Here is a 16974-nt window from a genome sequence, read left to right on the forward strand (position 1 = left end):
ACCTCAGCGCCGTGAGACGGCAGTTATTGCCTTTTTTACCTGCTGTAAATATGACAATCAATGAGGTTGCCCTTCTTTCTTTGGGTCTCGATATTATGTTGCTCAGAGTCACCAGGTATCAAATGATACCACCACACGGTTCAACCCGATATCGATCAAAGAGCCAAACACCAGTTAGTTAGTTCAAGATCAATTGTACTTTATTTACACACAAGATTAATCATGCAACATAAACACTACTAATTAAACTACACCTATCAACTATGACAACCTGTACTTAACTTCAGACACCCAGCTTAGGTCAGTGAAACAGTGGCTTTTGTTCGAATCTGGATCTACTGGACTGGAGAAGTAACTGCTGCTCAGCTGGGCTCATCCGTCCGGCAGCGGGTGTTGAACTTGAACTTGCTTCTGGTGGTGCTGCACTTGGAGGTGGACGTTGCCGGAGCAGGTCCAAGAGAGATCGAACGCATGGCGGTCTCTCTGTTTATCCTTGGGGAGTTTTGCACTCTTTTGGGCGGTACTCGGTTTGGACCTCATTAATTGGGCAGATCTTGATCATTGTATTCGATTTGAACCAATAAAGGGGCGGGTGCCATGATGGCTGGGTGTGCCCTAAGCGGTCATTGATCCTGTTGTTGATGCTTCCTGAGTACAGGGAGTGACACTGACATGTCTGGGATTGTTTCGGTTACTCAAGTATCAGTCTTTTGTCTTCTGGAGATGGGCCATCAAAATGGTTGGGGGTTTCAATGCTGTCTGGATTCCTTGCTCACAAATATACATTCAGGCTCTGAGCCTGCCTGAACCTTACATTGTCCACATTTCCCTTTAGGCTTTGGGAACGTCCATGTTTCTTGCTGTAAGTGGCCATCCCAGATGGCTACAGTCCGTCCTCTTGATCCTCAACGTGACGTGTGAAGGATCATCACACTACTGAATCTTCTGCTGTTCTCTGGTATGCCAGGTACCCTCAATCAAGGACAGGTTATATCCTACTCTGTCCTATGGGTCAAAGCATTTACCTAGGTTTTCCTTAATACAACACATATCTATAAAAATTCTAAGGGGGCACTATAACATTTAATCATACATTTCAATTTCTTTACACAAAAAGGGGAACCTCTAACTGTCCTTAACTAAACTACACTCATGCTGCTATCTAATAACCAAGGGAACATATATTACAGTACAAAATAAACAGTAGCAGCTTCACATTCCTTCTGTAACACTTACATCAATTTGCAGAGAAAGTAACTTTATTTTTTAAAAACACAACCGCGGAATTTATTAGGCAGAAAAAGGTTCAAAAAGAGTGTGGGGTCTGCTGAAGTCCAAGAAAGAGGGCTCTGAGTGTGTATACTGGGGGGCGGAGGCTCTCCTTCGCCATTTCCGAAGTCTGATCATCTGGATGACACAGCAAAGTATAGCTATAATCAATAGGGTGTCTACCATGTACGAAAGGGAATACCACTTTAAGATATTGTCACACCATGGTGGGGGTATCAGTGGATGTGTCTATGTGTGGTGTAGTGTCCGGGCTAGGGGTGTCGTGTTGGGTTGTCAGGTTTGGGACCTGTGTGGTGAGGGGTGTAGGGGCGGATAACGCACGCAAGTGGATTGATCCAACGACAAGATGCAGATCATCAGGTCCGTCTTCATCTTGTCTGTGCCTTCCTCCGTCTTCTGGTATATTCGTATCTTCCTGGGGTACAAGCATAATATCTGTTATTGTTGTTTAATATCTCGTTTGTCTGTCTGTTTCTCCTTAATCATCAATTTCCCATTTAGAATCGTCACCATATGTGACTCCCTCATTTTTTTTTAAACCAACCATTTGGGAGACAAGACATCTGAAAAAGCAATTCTGTCACAGTGCGAGCACACTCACAGCCTGTGGTTGGTGGGCTGAGTGGACAGACAATTACTCCATCCAGTGCAAAATTGTGTCAACCAAGTGTTTTTAACATGTAAATAGCAGGTGGGGGTTAGCAACCGAAGGGTCTTGGAAAGGAAACAGAAGTTGTGGCAAAGAGCATTCTTTAAACCACATTTTTAAAAGAACAGCAAAAGAGTTTTGAAAACATCTTTCCGAATGGGGTGCGTATGAGGGCAAGAATGGGTGGAATCCCCAGGTTAGGGGGTGAACAGTGCCGTTGCTCCACTACCCGAGCTTGGCTGACCAAATAGATAGGGGGTCTTCAGGCAGGGTGGGGATCAGTGCTGTTACTCCACTGCCTGGGTGACCTTACAAGAACGGGAAGAATTTGAATATTTATGGATTTCAACAAACCTGTCCCTTTACCTACCATATGGCGTCAAAGGAGTAGTCATAACTGTATCAAGAAATTTGCCTGAGATCGACACACAAAGTCGTACAAGAGAGAAACATTCAACATTAAAACCAAACTAAATAAGGAAGCGGGCAGGCTCCATCAGGGAATAGGACACCTTAAATCTCAATCGGTTCCTTTCTTTCATCATCTGGACACCTCAGGGTTCCATTCTGAAAAGGGTCTCAAAGGGGTTAGAATGGTGGAAGTCAGACTCTGAGTCATCACCATCTCCCAGTTGCCAAACTCGTGACTGGAGTTTCTGTACCAAAGCGGCGTGGGCCGATGTGGGATCCATGTCGTTGTTTCTTATCAGTCGATAAGAATTGTTCTGGTGCCATTGTTTCTTATCCTGTAGGGCAGTAGGGGCAAGGGGGTGTCTCTATCGTCGGGTGGTGGGTCAGGTTCTGGTAACAGCAAATAAATTGGCTCTGAGGGGCCGAACGTATTGTGGTCGGTGTCACTGGGGCTGTAGTGACTGGGGCCTGGTCTGTTTTTCCATTGGTCGGGAGTATCAAGGGCATCCATTGTGCTTTTGCTGTCGCTAGCGCTATCGCTAGAGGCCGAATCAAGTGTGAGTGAAATTCGACTCTAGGGGCAGATTCAAGATCGTGTCTGTGGACATGCTGTCCAGGTTGGGGGAGGGCTGGTTTGGGTTGCCAGTGGGTGGGTCTTCGTTGTCTGCCATTGCCAATGAGAGGTGGTGTGAGTGGCTGCACTGCATTCCATAAACCTTAAGCTGGTTGATATGGAACCATCCTGATTTTCCATTTGGATATGTAATCTTATAAACTGAGGGGCTTACTTTATCGGAAATTGAGGAGGGTCCTGCAAATTTGGGGGAGAGGAATGAACTAGGATTGTACAGGGAGACCATGACTTGCTGTCCGGACTGTATACTCTGTCAGCCGTAATGTTTTATCAAAGCAGGCCGTATTCTGCTTTTTCCTAGCACTTAGTTTAACAGCTGCAGCGAGCTGTGCTGCTTTAATAGTTTCCATTATTTGGTGGACCGCTTTTTTGTGGGTAAGGGCGATGACTTTGGGGCTGGCCAAATCAAATCTAAATAAATACTCGGTACCCTTCATGGGTTTTCCGGTCATGAGGGTATGGGGGGTGTATCCTGTCGAACTCGACACCGTGTTTCTAATAAACATCAGTGCGAATGGGAGCACTGTGTTCCATGCCGTGTTTTGCTGCTGTACCATCTTCCTAAGTGTTGCCTTTAGGGTGCGATTCATGCGTTCCACAATGCCGCTGGACTGTGGGTGATCAGCAATGTGAAGCTTCTGTTTCATGCTGAAAATTATCAGGACGTTTTTCATTACTCTGCCTGTGAATTGCGAACCTTGGTCCGACTCAATACTACGGGGGAGTCCCCACCTAGTAAAAATTTGCTCGGTTAGAATTTTTGCCGTGGCTTTGGCCATGTTTGTTCTTGAAGGGAATGCTTCTACCCATTTTGTGAAGGTGTCGATGACGACCAACACATATTTGAATCCATTTCTGCAGAGGGGGAGGGGACCAATATAGTCTAACTGCAAGTTCGTCCATGGGCCATAACAGGGCGGGTGTGTCTTAGCTGACCTTTATTTGTACATCTGTCCAGATTGTTCTGGGCGCAAATCAAACAATTCTCAATGTAGTGGGTTACATCAGTTTTTAAATCGGGCCACCAGCAGAGAGGTCTGAGGTGGGCAAGCGTAGATTCTATCCCTTGGTGTCCGTGTCCGTCATGGAATTGGCAAATAATCTGGTTCCTGTCCTGGTTGGGGACCACATAAATATCATTTTTTAATACGATTCCCTCATGTATCGTTAACGTATCTTTAAATCTATCATAGGGAGCCGGGAAGTCTCCTTTCAAAATTTCCTTTAGCGTGTCATTTTCCTTTTGTGCCTGGGCCAAATCATGAATATTAGTCTGTGAGACCTGAACCACGTGTATGGGGGCACTCTCAGGGGGCTTCCAAAAGTGGCCATGGCGTGAGCCTGCTTTCGCTAGGGGATCTGCTTTCACGTTACCGGGTGGGAGGAACTATGGTGGCTTCTAACTTTTATGATTCCATAAGTTCGACCGTTAGCTTCTTTAAGAGTGTGTTTTAGTAATGGCGCTGAGGGTAGGGGTTTTCCGTCGGCAGATATAAATCCTCTCGATTCCCACAGGGGCAGGAATTCTGTCAAGCTGTTGCAAACATATAAACTGCCTGAATATATGTCTGCTGGGGTCGGGAACGAATCTGGGTGCTGCACAATGTAAGCAATGGCTGCTAACTCGGCTGCCTGCGAAACTAAATGTCCAAGCAACTTTAACGAGAATTCCTCTAATGCGCGTCCCTGTGTGTCCTCGACAGAAATTCCACATCCTGTTATCCTTTTTCTATTTAGAACTGTGGAGGTGCCATCTGCATAAATTTTTAGAGTTTTGTCTGTGGGCTGGGTTGTCTGTGGTCGGATGCCTATCTTTTTCGTCACCGATTTGGGAACAAAGGGGCCTGTGTTGTGCTTGGCTGCAATGATCTCGCACTCATGTGGGGTTCTTGCATATTGTAAATTGTCGGCCAGAAACGTGTGCGTCTTTGTCCTCTTTACCACAATGTCACATCCTTGTAGGAGTAGAGTCCAGCACGCTGCGCGAATTTGGCTTACTGTGCCGTCTTTTAGCCTATCATCTAATAGTAGCTGTGTCGAGGTGTGCTCGGTCAAAATGGTGACGGGGTTGAGTCCTGTTATATATGAGAAGTATTGTACAGCCCAAAAAACTGCGAGCAAGTGCCTTTCGCAGGCTGAAAATCCCTGCTGTACGGGATCTAAAACTCGTGAGGCATAGGCTACAGGTCCTAAACGATTGTGCCTTTCCTGTAGAAGTACGGCTGAAAGGGTTCGGTCGGTGGTCGCTACCTCTATTGCGTATGGGGAGTATGGGTCTGGTGCCTGCAAACCGGGAGCTGTGCTCAGGGCGCGTTTCAATGCATCTACAGCATCTGTGTGCTGTGGAAGCCATTTCCATGGGGCCTGTTTCTTTAGGAGCTCAGAAAGTGGGGCCGTTTTTGTGGCGAAACCGTCTATGTAGTTCCTACAGTAACCGACCAGTCCTAAAAATGACCGGAGTGCTGTAACATTTTGGGGCAAGGGCAATTTTACAATTGAATCAATCAGTTTCTGTTCTATCTCACGCTTACCATGCGTTATGACCGTACCAAAATAAGTGACCTTTTTTTGGAGAATTTGGGCTTTTTTGGAGTTAATTTTGTATCCAATTTCTTTGACGAGTCCTAATATTGGATTGGATTGGATTGGATTGGATTTGTTTATTGTCACGTGTACCGAGGTACAGTGAAAAGTATTTTTCTGCGAGCAACTCAACAGATCATTCAGAACATGGAAGAAAAGGGAATTAAACAAAATTCAAGAAAATACATGAGAATACATTCAGGTCCGCCGCAAATTCCTGATAAAATTCTGCTGGGTACACATCCGGCCCAGGGGCCTTCGTCAACTTCATACCCCTGATAATATCCAGCACCTCCCTCAGCCCCAGGGCCTCCTTCAACGCCTGCCTCTTTGCTTCCTCCACCTGGGGAAATTCCAGCTCGTCCAGAAACCACTCCATGATCCCCTCCTCTCCTCCTGGGTCTGTCTCATAAAGTCCCTGGTAATCCTCTCTAAATGCCTCATTTAGCTTCCCTGGCTGACACCACATTCCCAGCCCCAGTCCGGATCTTCAATATTTCCCTGGGTGCTGAGATAACTATCCCCACATACTCTGCCCCCTCCACCCCAACCAAAATCTGCCGACTCAGTGCAAAGTGATCAGTCCTTGAATACACCTTATAGACGCGTGTAAAGAAGGAATACTCCCTTTCCCCTGGGTTCTGAAAGCACCATGGATCCACCATACCCATCCTCTCCATAAACCCCCCCCCCCCCCAGCTCCCTTGCCATTCATACCCTACCCATCAACCTGGGGCTCGATCTATCACCCTCGGCTCCTGCCTTCACAGCTGGTGCGCCAGCATGCGGCTCACCTTCTCCCCATACTCGTATTGCACCCCTCCTGCCCTGAGCAGTTACCCTACCACCACTCCACCCGATCAAATGCTTTCTTCCCATTGTCAGTCTGCCAAATTGCCCCTGCATCTTCTTCCTCCTCGCCAATCCCTCCACGGTGGGCACCCTCGAATATTCCCTGTCCACCTCCACTATCTCCCTCACTAGACAGTCATGTTCCGCCCTCCTTTCCTTATTCGAACGAATCGTAAATGAGATAATTTCTCCTCGGACCACTGCCTTCAGTGCTTCCCAAAAAATGCCCGCCGACACCTCCCCATTCTGATTGAACTCCACATAATCCCTAATCGCCAACCGCACTTTATCACAAAAACCTCCATCCGCCAACAACCCCAAGTCAAACCTCCACCCCGGCCTCTGCTCTCGTCCCGTACTGAACCGAATATCCAGCCAGTGGGGTGCATGGTCCGAGGTAACTATTCCCGCATACTCTGCCCCCTCCACCCCAACCAAAATCTCCTGACTCAGTGCAAAGTAATCAATCCTCAAATACACTTGAATATAGACGTGTGAAAAGAAGAAATACTCCTTTCCCCCTGGGTTCTGAAAGCACCATGGATCCACCATACCCATCCTCTCCATAAACCCCCCCAGCTCCCTTGCCATTCCTACCCTACCCATCGACCTGGGGCTTGATCTATCACCCTCGGCTCCAGGACACAGTTAAAATCTCCTCCCATGATCAACTGGTACGTGGCTAAATCCGGGATTGCTGCCAGCAACCCCCTCATAACACCTACATCATCCCAATTTGGGCCATACAGATTTACCAACACTATCGGTGCCCCTTCCAATACCCCACTCACAATCACATATCTCCCACCTGGATCCCTCACCTCCTTCGCACTCACGAATCCCATTTTTTGCTCATTAAAATCGCCGGACCACTCGATTTCAAATCAAACCCCGAGTGAAACACCTGCCCGACCCACCCCTTCCTTAACCTAACCTGGTCCTTCACACAGAGGTGTGTCTCCTACAAAAAGACAACCCCCGCTTTCAAGCTCCTGAGGTGCGCGAACATCCGCGATCTTTTAACCGGCCCATTCATTCCCCGGATGTTCCACGTTACCAACTTTACCGGAGGCTTGCGTCTCCAATCCCCCCTAATGTCCGTAATCTTCCCCACTAAACCCCTGCCCCTTTAATTCCACTCTGTACCTAGCTAATCCCAGATGGCCCCTTTCTTCGCCCTTGACCATGTCATCTCTCACCCCCTGCCGCATCGCAGAAACCCCCCCCTTGCTTTTCCCCTTCCCCTTCTTCCCCCCCCACTTCCCCTTTCCACCTTCCCCCGGCCACCCCTCTTGGCCTTCTCCCTCACCACCTGACTTCCGTTCACCAGGATAACCTGCTAGCGCGGCTGCCCCTGCCCAAGGCACATCCTAATGACCTCTCCCCCCCCCCCCCCCCCCCCACCCCCCACACTCCTCAGCTCAAAGAAGAAGGCCTCTTGTTGGCCTTACCCCCTCCCCCACCGAAACAAGGACTTCTCCTGAACTCCAGGTAGCCTTCTCCAAAAGCAAACAAAGAGATGTGAAACACAAACAGTCCCATAAAACAGGAGGGCGGATGGGAACATCCATCCCCACATAAACCTTTCACCCCTACAACCCCTTACAATCTCAACATTGAACAGAACACCCCTCCCCCCCACAAAAAATGGGGAAAATCCCCCAATCCCTACACCTACTTCAAACATGCTCCCGACCATTACATAGTGCCAGCCCCCCAGTTCCAAGCATTGTCTACTCAGTTCTCCCCCAGTTTATGCTCCTTAATGAAGTCTTTGGCCGCTTCTGGGGTCTCAAAATAGTAATCCCGGCCTCCGAACGTCACCCATAATTTCACCGGGTAGAGCACCCCAAACCTGATCTGCTGCTGGTACAGCACTGCCTTGGCCTTGTTGAAACCTGCCCGCCGTTTTGCCAACTCAACACAGATGTCCTGATAAATCCGGACGTTATTTTCTTCCCAGTCGCAGCTACGCTTCTCCCTGGCCCACCGTAGAATTTTCTCTTTCTTCACAAATTTATGGAGTCTCACGATCACCGCCCGCAGTAGCTCCCCAGCTCTAGGCTTTTGCCTCAGAGACCTATGCGCTCGGTCCACTTCAGGAGCCTTATCTAGCACCCCTTCTGCCACCAGTCCCGCCAGCATCCTCGAGATGTATCTTGTGGCACTCACACCTTCCACTCCTTCAGGCAGGTACACTATTCGCAGGTTCTGCCTTCTCGGGGCATTCGCCTGCTCCTCCAACTTTGTCCTCAGCATTTTACAACGGTCTCCTAGGAACCCCACCTCCGCCTCTAGAGCCACCACACGATCGCTGTGGTCCGCGATCACTCATTCAATCTCCCGCATCTGCGACCCCGCCACCTCCAAACACCTCTCCATCTGCTCCAAACTACTCTTCAGGGGTGCCACAGCTTCTGCAATGGCCTTTGCATGATCCTCATGCATTTCTTTCCTCTGTTTATGGAATTCCTCCTTGATAAAAGTCATCAGTTTCTGTATCTGGGGCCTTACAGCTTGCCCCTCCCCCGCTTGCATGCTGGAAGAGACTGTCTGTGAAGCACAGGACTGTTTCAATGTTCTAGCCAAACCTCTCACTGTTTTCTGCCGGGTCCGATGATCAGAAGACATACCATTCCAGTGGTAAACTACTCCTCGAACATTCACCTACGCCTTTTCATCAAACTTCCACCCGGATCTGGGTAAAAAGAGCCCTTTTCTGTGACTTTGAACAGGAACAGCCCTTTATGTGACCAATCACTCCATGGTCACCAGCGGAAGTTGAAACAAGCCAGTGAATAGTGGGAGAGGTCAAAAACAAGATCCATGACAGGTGCCAAACAGTTTGTGACGCAAGCGGCCCTCTCATGTAGGCGAAATCGGGATCTCGCCATAGCATGGCGAGAACAAACGATCACTACTTAAGCTGCATTTCCATACAATTAACGAGAGTGACTCCATATCCAATAGCCTCCTGTCATTCAGCGGCCTTGCCAGCAAGTGCTCACGCTGGCGCCAATTAATATCCTTTTCAAAAATGTGAACCTGGCAGATGGGCTACTGTGCAGAGAGCTGAGGAGGTGAGTAGCCATCTTTGCTCACAGGCAAAGAGCATGGGGGCTCTCCCCTGTGCTCAGTTGGGGGTGGGGGACCCTCCGCAGGAATGGGCCACCATGGAGAGGTAGGGGAGTGACCACTCATGGCACCACCATGCCAAACCTGGATAGTGTGGGCAACCCTTGTGTTGCCTGACTGCCCCACCGACCACTAATAACCCCCACCGACTGCCGAGGCCTCTGGCCCTGCAGCTGAAGGCTATAGCCTCTCGGGAATTGGCAGTCATGGTTAATCATAGAATTTACAGAATCATAGAATTTGCCGTGCAGAAGGCGGCCATTCAGCCCATCGAGTTTGCAGAAGCTCGTGGAAAGAGCACCCACTTAAATCCACACCTCCACCCCATCCCTGTAACCCAGTAACCCCACCTAACCTAAGGGCAATTTAGCATGGCCAATCCACATAACCTGCACATCTTTGGACGGTGGGAGATGTTGCTATATTTATCTGGCTATAAATATGGCAGTCAATATGGTCGCCTTCCTTAATCCTAATTACGCTTGCTCTCGAGTCGCCAGGTATCTCTCGATACCGCCACAAGGTTCAAACCCGAATACGTATCAAAGAGCCAATGCACCAGTTAGTTAGTTCAAAGTCAATACTATTTATTTACGCACACAGTAATATCTACTCATGCACAAAATACTACAAACTAAACTATCTCTCACTCTAACGCCTATACTTAACTTTGGGTGCCCACTCAGTCAGAGGAACAATGGTCGTGTTTGGATCCGAGGTTGTTGTGTTCGAAGAGGTAACAGGAGAACAGCTAAGGCTGTCCATCTGTTAGCGAGCGTTGACCTTAGACTTACTTGCTTCTGGTGCAGCTGGTGGACGGGTCTCTCCACTTTGAGAACTGAGTCCAAGAGAGCGAATCTCTCGTGGGGGTTCCTTCTTATACCTGGAGGGTCTTGCGTGCTTTTCGGTGGGCCTTAAACTTGGCCCCAATTAATTTGGCCGCTTCCCGATCATTGCTATCGATCTTGACCAATAAAGGGGTGGGTGCCCTAATGGCTGGGCGTGTCTGAGGTGGCCGTTGGTTTGTTTTTGTTTGTGCCTTGAGTTTGGGGAACTGGCACCGGGATGTCTGAAACAGTATCGGTTGCTTCAGTGTCTTTCCTTTGTTCCCGAGAATGGGCCATCAATATGTTAATTGACCTACAGTTTCAGTCTCGTCAGGGAGCTGCCTTTTCAATACGCATACAGGCTCTGTGCTGCTTGCTTTCCTAACATTGTCCACAGTTCCCTACATTATTTGCGAGCGTCCATTTTGTATTCTGGAAGTGGCCATCCCAGATGGCTACACTCCCTCCTTGTGATCCTCAACACGAAGCGTGAAGGATCAAATTCATGCATCTTCTTCGTTCTCCTCTTAAGTCGGGCACCCATAAGCAAGGACAGGCCCTACACTACTCTGTCCTATGGATTGAAACTTTTACCTAAATTACTTTATGTACACACATCATTATAAAATTCTACGGGGTGCTATGACATGCAGGCATGCATTACAAAATAAAAACACGGGAACCTCTAACTATCCTTAACTAAACTATCCTTAATCAATCAAAAGAATTTACAACATTTTAAACTGTACAATAGCAGCAATACAGGTCTCTCTGGTTTAGCAGTCAAGCACAGAGTTTTACATTTCTTTTATTAGAACAAGCATAAAAAAAACAGATGCACTTTAATGCACTTAAAGGGGTTGGGGGGTTTGTTGAAGTCCAAAAATAGGGGATCTGACTGTGTATATCGGATTGCGGGAAGCTTTCCTCCACCATTTCCTGAGTCTTAGGGTCTGAACGACACTGCAGAGTATCGCAAGTACTAACAGTGCTTCTACAACGTAGGACAGGGAATACCAGGTGATGAACTTGTCACACCAGGTTGGTGTATCAGTTGCAGTCTCTGGGTACAGTGTGTGGCAGGGATGGGAAACATTCACAGCCTGTGGGGTATGGATCGGGGGGGGCGCATCCGTGCGCAACTGTAGGGATCCCGCGAAGATTCAAAAGTAGACCATGATGTCCGTCTTCATGTTCTCTTCTTTCTTCCGTAGTCTTCCTGAGGCTTCTGTGGTTCTGGATTTCTGTGGGCACAAGCATAATATTTGTTATTATCTTGCTTAAGATCTCATATGTCTGTCTGTCTGTCTGTCCTTTTATTGCCAATTACCCATTATAATTGGTCACCATCTGTGACTCCCTCATTTTTTTTAAACCAAATATTGGGCGAAATTCTCTGCAGACCGTCGTAACGCCGATTTCCGGAGAGAAAAATCGGTGTACATGACTCCGGCGTGGGGGCCTTCTTTTAGGCGGCGATTCTCCGTTCCCGGAGGGGCCAGCAGCTGACTGACGCGATACGCGTCAGTTTCACCAGCTGCGGAAGTGGTGAGACCCGGCGTTTTTTGGAGGAGGAGGAGGAGAGAGAATGACCCGGCGTTTGGGGGGGGGGGGGGAGGAGGAGAGAGACAGACCCGGCATTTGGGGGGGGGGGGTTCCGGCATTTGGGGGAGGGGGAGGAGAGAGACAGACCCGGCATTTGGGGGGGGGAAGGAGACAGACAGACCCGGCATTTGGGGGGGGGGGGTTCCGGCATTTGGGGGGGGTTCCGGCATTTGGGGGGGGCATCGGGGGGGGGGTTGCGGCATCGGGGGGGGGTTGCGGCATCGGGGGGGGTTGCGGCATCGGGGGGGGTTTGGGGGCAGCGCCGTGCAGAGAGGGGGGGCGACGGATGCCCTGGGCCAACGCACCGTCGCCCCCCCCCTCTGTACGCCGCTGCCCCCTACCCCAACCACCCCCCCTCACCACCCCTACCTCCCTCCCCACCACCCCTACCCCCTCCCCACCACCCCAACCCCCCTCCAACGCCGCCCCCCCATCTCTCGCAACGCCGCAACCCCCCCCCTCAACGCCGGGTCCCCCCCCTCAACGCCGGGTCCCCCCCCCCCTCAACGCCAGTACCCACACCCCGTCCCCCTCCCTCTGAAGGCCGGTACCCACACCCCCCCCTCTCTCCTCCTCCCCCCCTTCCTTCCTCCTCCCCCCTTCCTTCCTCCGTCCCCCCTTCTTCATCCTCCCCCCTTCCTTCCTCCGTCCCCCCCTTCCTTCCTCCCCCCCTTCCTTCCTCCGTTAGTGGGGGGGGGGTGCGGCGTTAGTGGGGGGTGGGGGGTGGGGGGGTGCGGCGTTGGAGGGGGGTAGGGGTGGTGAAGGGGGTAGGGGTGGTGAGGGGGGGGTTGGGGTAGGGGCAGCGACGTGCAGAGGAGGGGGGAGACGGATGCCCGGGGCCAACGCACCGTCGCCCCCCCTCTGCACGCAGCTGCCCCTACCCCAACCCCCTCCCCTCACCACCCCTACCCCCTTCACCACCCCTACCCCCCTCCAACGCCGCACCCACCCACCCCCCACCCCCACTAACGCCGCACCCCCCCCCCACTAACGGAGGAAGGAAGGGGGGGAGGAAGGAAGGGGGGGGATGGAGGAAGGAAGGGGGGGAGGAGGAAGGAAGGGGGGGGAGGAGGAGAGAGGGGGGGTGTGGGTACCGGCCTTCAGAGGGAGGGGGACGGGGTGTGGGTACCGGCGTTGAGGGGGGGGGACCCGGCGTTGAGGGGGGGGACCCGGCGTTGAGGGGGGGGGGTTGCGGCGTTGCGAAAGATGGGGGGGCGGCGATGGAGGGGGGTAGGGGTGGTGGGGAGGGGGTAGGGGTGGTGGGGTGGTGGGGAGGGGGTAGTGGTGGTGGGGAGGGAGGTAGGGGTGGTGTGGAGGGAGGTAGGGGTGGTGGGGAGGGAGGTAGGGGTGGTGGGGAGGGAGGTAGGGGAGGTGGGGAGGGAGGTAGGGGTGGTGGGGGGGGTGGTTGGGGTAGGGGGCAGCGGCGTACAGAGGGGGAGGCGACGGTGCGTTGGCCCAGGGCATCCGTCGCCCCCCCCTCTCTGCACGCCACTGCCCCCAAACCCCCCCCCCGATGCCCCCCCGATGCCACAACCCCCCCAATGCCGCAACCCCCCCCGATGCCCCCCCTCCGATGCCGCAACCCCCCCAATGCCACAACCCCCCCCCCGATGCCGCAACCCACCCCCCGATGCTGCAACCCACCCCCCCGATGCCGCAACCCACCCCCCCGATGCCGCAACCCACCCTCCGATGCCGCAACCCACCCCCCCGATGCCGCAACCCACCCCCCCGATGCCGCAACCCACCCCCCGACACTAAACGGCGTCAACCATCATCAATGGTTGACGCCGTTTTAAAGCAACTGTGATTTTCGCCGACGTGACCCGTGGCCACGTCGGCGGGACTTCGGCCCATCCGGGGCGGAGATTTGTGGAAACTAAAAAAAAATGAAATCCCGCCGGCGCCAGCTGTTTTCAGAGGCTGCCGGCGGGATTTGCACAGCGCCGGTTTTTGGCCGGTCAGAGATTTAAAAACCCTGCGGGAGCGGGATTAACGCCGCTGCCGGCCGATTCTCCGACCCTGCGTGGGGTCGGAGAATCCCGCCCATTTTTGGACAAGACATCCGAGAAGAAAATACTGTCACAGCTCGAGCTGTCTCGCAGCCTGTGCGATTGATGCGGTGAGTGTACCATCCCAGTGTTTGAGGATGTAAATAGTATATGGAGAGCAACCTAAGGGTCGTCATAAAACAAACAAAAGAGTTTTGAACCAAAGTCCCGAATGGGGAGTGTATGGGCCGCGGCATGTAAGAATGGGTGGAATCCCTGGGTAGAACGGTGACCAGTGCTGTATGTGCTCTAGCCAAGCGTAGCTGACCAGGGGGTCCTCAGACAGGGCGGGGACTAGTGCCGTTACTCCACTGCCTGAGTGACCGGACAAGAACAGAATTTATGGCCGTCGTGGGGGTTGCCTTTGTTAACTTCTACCTTCAAAGCAGAAGAGCAGTTATGAATGGTTGTCTGCGGACAAAATTGTTCCTTTAACTGCTAGTGGGCATTAAAAGAATGGTGGCGTGGGGCCATGAAAAATTTAAGTGAACAACATAATTCAACTTTGACAGTAAGAAACATTCAAAATGACCAACCAACATAACAAAATCGTGCAGGTTCCATCAGAAAGGAGAGCGTAAATCTCCATCGGTTCCTTTTTACCATCATTTGGACATCTCATTGTTCTATAGTGAACAGAGTCGCAAAGGGATTTGTTTGGTGGGAGTCAGACTCTAAGTCATCATCTTCTCCTGGTTGCCGTACTCCTGACTGGAGTAGTCGTGCCAAAGTTGCGTGGGGCGAATTGGGGTCCATCACATCATTCTGGATGAGCCTGAACGAATTGTCTCGGTGCGAGTATTTTGTATTGAGGTTGGAGTTGCTAGGGGGCAATCCATAATCGTCGGGCGGTGGGTCTGGATCAGGGGCTTTAATATGTTATTTCAAAGGGGTAGCTGGAATCATGTTCGGAGTCGCTGGGAGTGGGGCTTGGTGCAGGGGTATAATCGTAGCATGATGTGCTGGGGCTGTCGCTATCGCTATTGGTTGGGGGAAGGGAGAGGCGGAGGCGTGGCTCTGGGGGTGGAGTCGAAGTCGTGTCTGAGGATGGGCTGGACAAGTTGGGGGAGGGTAGGAAAAGGCCGTTCGTGGATGGGGCGAGATGTGTGAATGGTTGTTCTGCGACCATAAACCTTAAGCTGGTTTATGTGGAACCACGCAGACTTGCCATCGGGATAGGTGATTTTATATACGGAGGGGCTGACTTTATCAGAAATGGAGTATGGTTCTGTAAATTTGGGGGAGAGGAATAAACTGGGGTTGTATAGTGCTAGCATGACTTGCTTCCCTACTACAAATTCTGTGGCGTGTACTGTCTTATCAAAGCAAACTTTGCTTTGTCTCTTGCGGGTCCCAGGTCTAATGGCTGCTGCAAGCTGGGCTGCCTTTACATTTTCTAAAATCTGTTGTATTGCTTTCTCATGCGTGAGGGCGGTGACTGCGGGGCTGGCCAAATCCAGTCCTAATACATTTGTTTAGGCCTTTTACGGGGTCTCCTTTGTTATAGCCGATCGCATCTAGGATCGCAGTGTGCATTTCTTGGAGTGTGCCTCCTCCTACATTCTGTGGGTTGGGAAGGGCTGCCACGACTGACGGGTCGAAGCTTAAAACTGTGGCTTCATTTGCTCTCTTTCATCCAGGCCGTACATGGTCGCCTGTTGTTTTACTCTTGCAAAGAACTGGTGGGGTCCGATGTGGGTAGGAACGGTGTAATCGTATCGCATGCATCCCGTAATTGAGTGATGGTTAATGGGGTCGTGTACAGGAAATCTGGGTTTCCTGCTGTGCCCTGCGCTCTATGGTTACAGGGTTCATAGGGGTGTGTTCTGCCTGTGCAGTCGGGGGTTGGGGTGCTTTTCGTTTCTGAGGTTTGTTTTGTGTACATGTGCCATGTACATATCTGTGGGCAGTCTCATTTAACTCCTGCCAGTTGAGGCCATTTTCTTGGTTTAATTGGGGTCCAAACGTGCTCTGGAATCCATTTTGGACAGAAAGCAGGGATTGCAGTTCTGCAATTTGCTTCTGGCATTTTGCGTGATCTACTGAACTCTGCCTTTGTTCCATCGTGAAAGTGTGGAGTGCTCGTAGGGCTGCTTTTAAATCATTACATTATTTCTTTAATTGCTCGACTTGGTGTTCTGTCTCTTCTCGTACCAACACCGCATGTTGCGTGTCTTGGTAGGCCTTATCATACTGCGACTGAAAACTGCTTAAATGGGTGAGACAAGATTGGTGTGCCCGTTTGACATCCTCATCTCCTTGTCCCTCGCCGCTAACTGCTCTCTCAGTTCCCTGTTTTCTTTCTCATACTCCCTCACGACTCCTTCACTACTCTTATCTCTCTCTTCAATCTCTCTGCGGAGCGTCCTCATGACTGCCTCTGTGCCTCGCAATTGTGCCAAGCAGGACACGATTGCCATCGGCTTGCGAGCTTTCCCTAAGCTCTTCTTATGAATCTCTGTCAGGTTCTCCCACCAAGTATGCCCTATACGTCCAGGACCTGTTTCATCCTTAGCACAAAATTCACTCCAAAGGGCCATCCTTTCCCTTTGAGATATTTTCTGATTTCCTCTTCCCATACGAGACACTGTCCTACTCTACTGGTCGCTGCGACCTCGAATTCCTGGGGGTTCATAAGCGTTCCATTGCCTTCATTGCCAATTTTATCGCTATCTCTGGGTTTCTACCGAATTTGGAACAGGGGGTGATAAAGTAGTGATGTAAACACGGGTACAGCTTACGCTATTTTCCGGCTACAAAACTCCCGACAGTTTTACACAACAAAATCTCTCAGGTTTACCTTATATCACTGTTAGTACGCATGCAAATAACACACTTCACAATTTTGATGGTTTGATCAGTATCGGTCTTACGGTTGTGGTTTTTACTTTTCCAATTAGATTCTAGTTCAAATTTGGGTTCTCTCGGAGTGACTGG

General features: G+C 51.0%; 1 protein-coding gene across 2 annotated transcripts in view; it reads right to left on the minus strand.

The window, feature by feature from the left end:
- Positions 1–227: 227 nt before the first annotated feature.
- Positions 228–16974, minus strand: part of LOC119972436 (serine/threonine-protein kinase H1-like) — a 163893-nt gene continuing 147146 nt past the window's right edge. Inside the window, exon 3 of one of the 2 annotated variants that reach the window (XM_038809128.1) lies at positions 228–1705. In XM_038809128.1, coding sequence (XP_038665056.1) covers positions 1487–1705 — 219 coding nt within the window. In that variant the 3' untranslated portion in view covers positions 228–1486. Of the gene's footprint in view, positions 1706–10851; positions 11626–16974 lie in introns of those variants that run through there. The other variant, XM_038809129.1, reaches the window with a different exon arrangement.

This window comes from Scyliorhinus canicula, chromosome 10 (assembly GCF_902713615.1).
Source record: "Scyliorhinus canicula chromosome 10, sScyCan1.1, whole genome shotgun sequence".
Classification (NCBI taxonomy): Eukaryota; Metazoa; Chordata; class Chondrichthyes; order Carcharhiniformes; family Scyliorhinidae; genus Scyliorhinus; species Scyliorhinus canicula.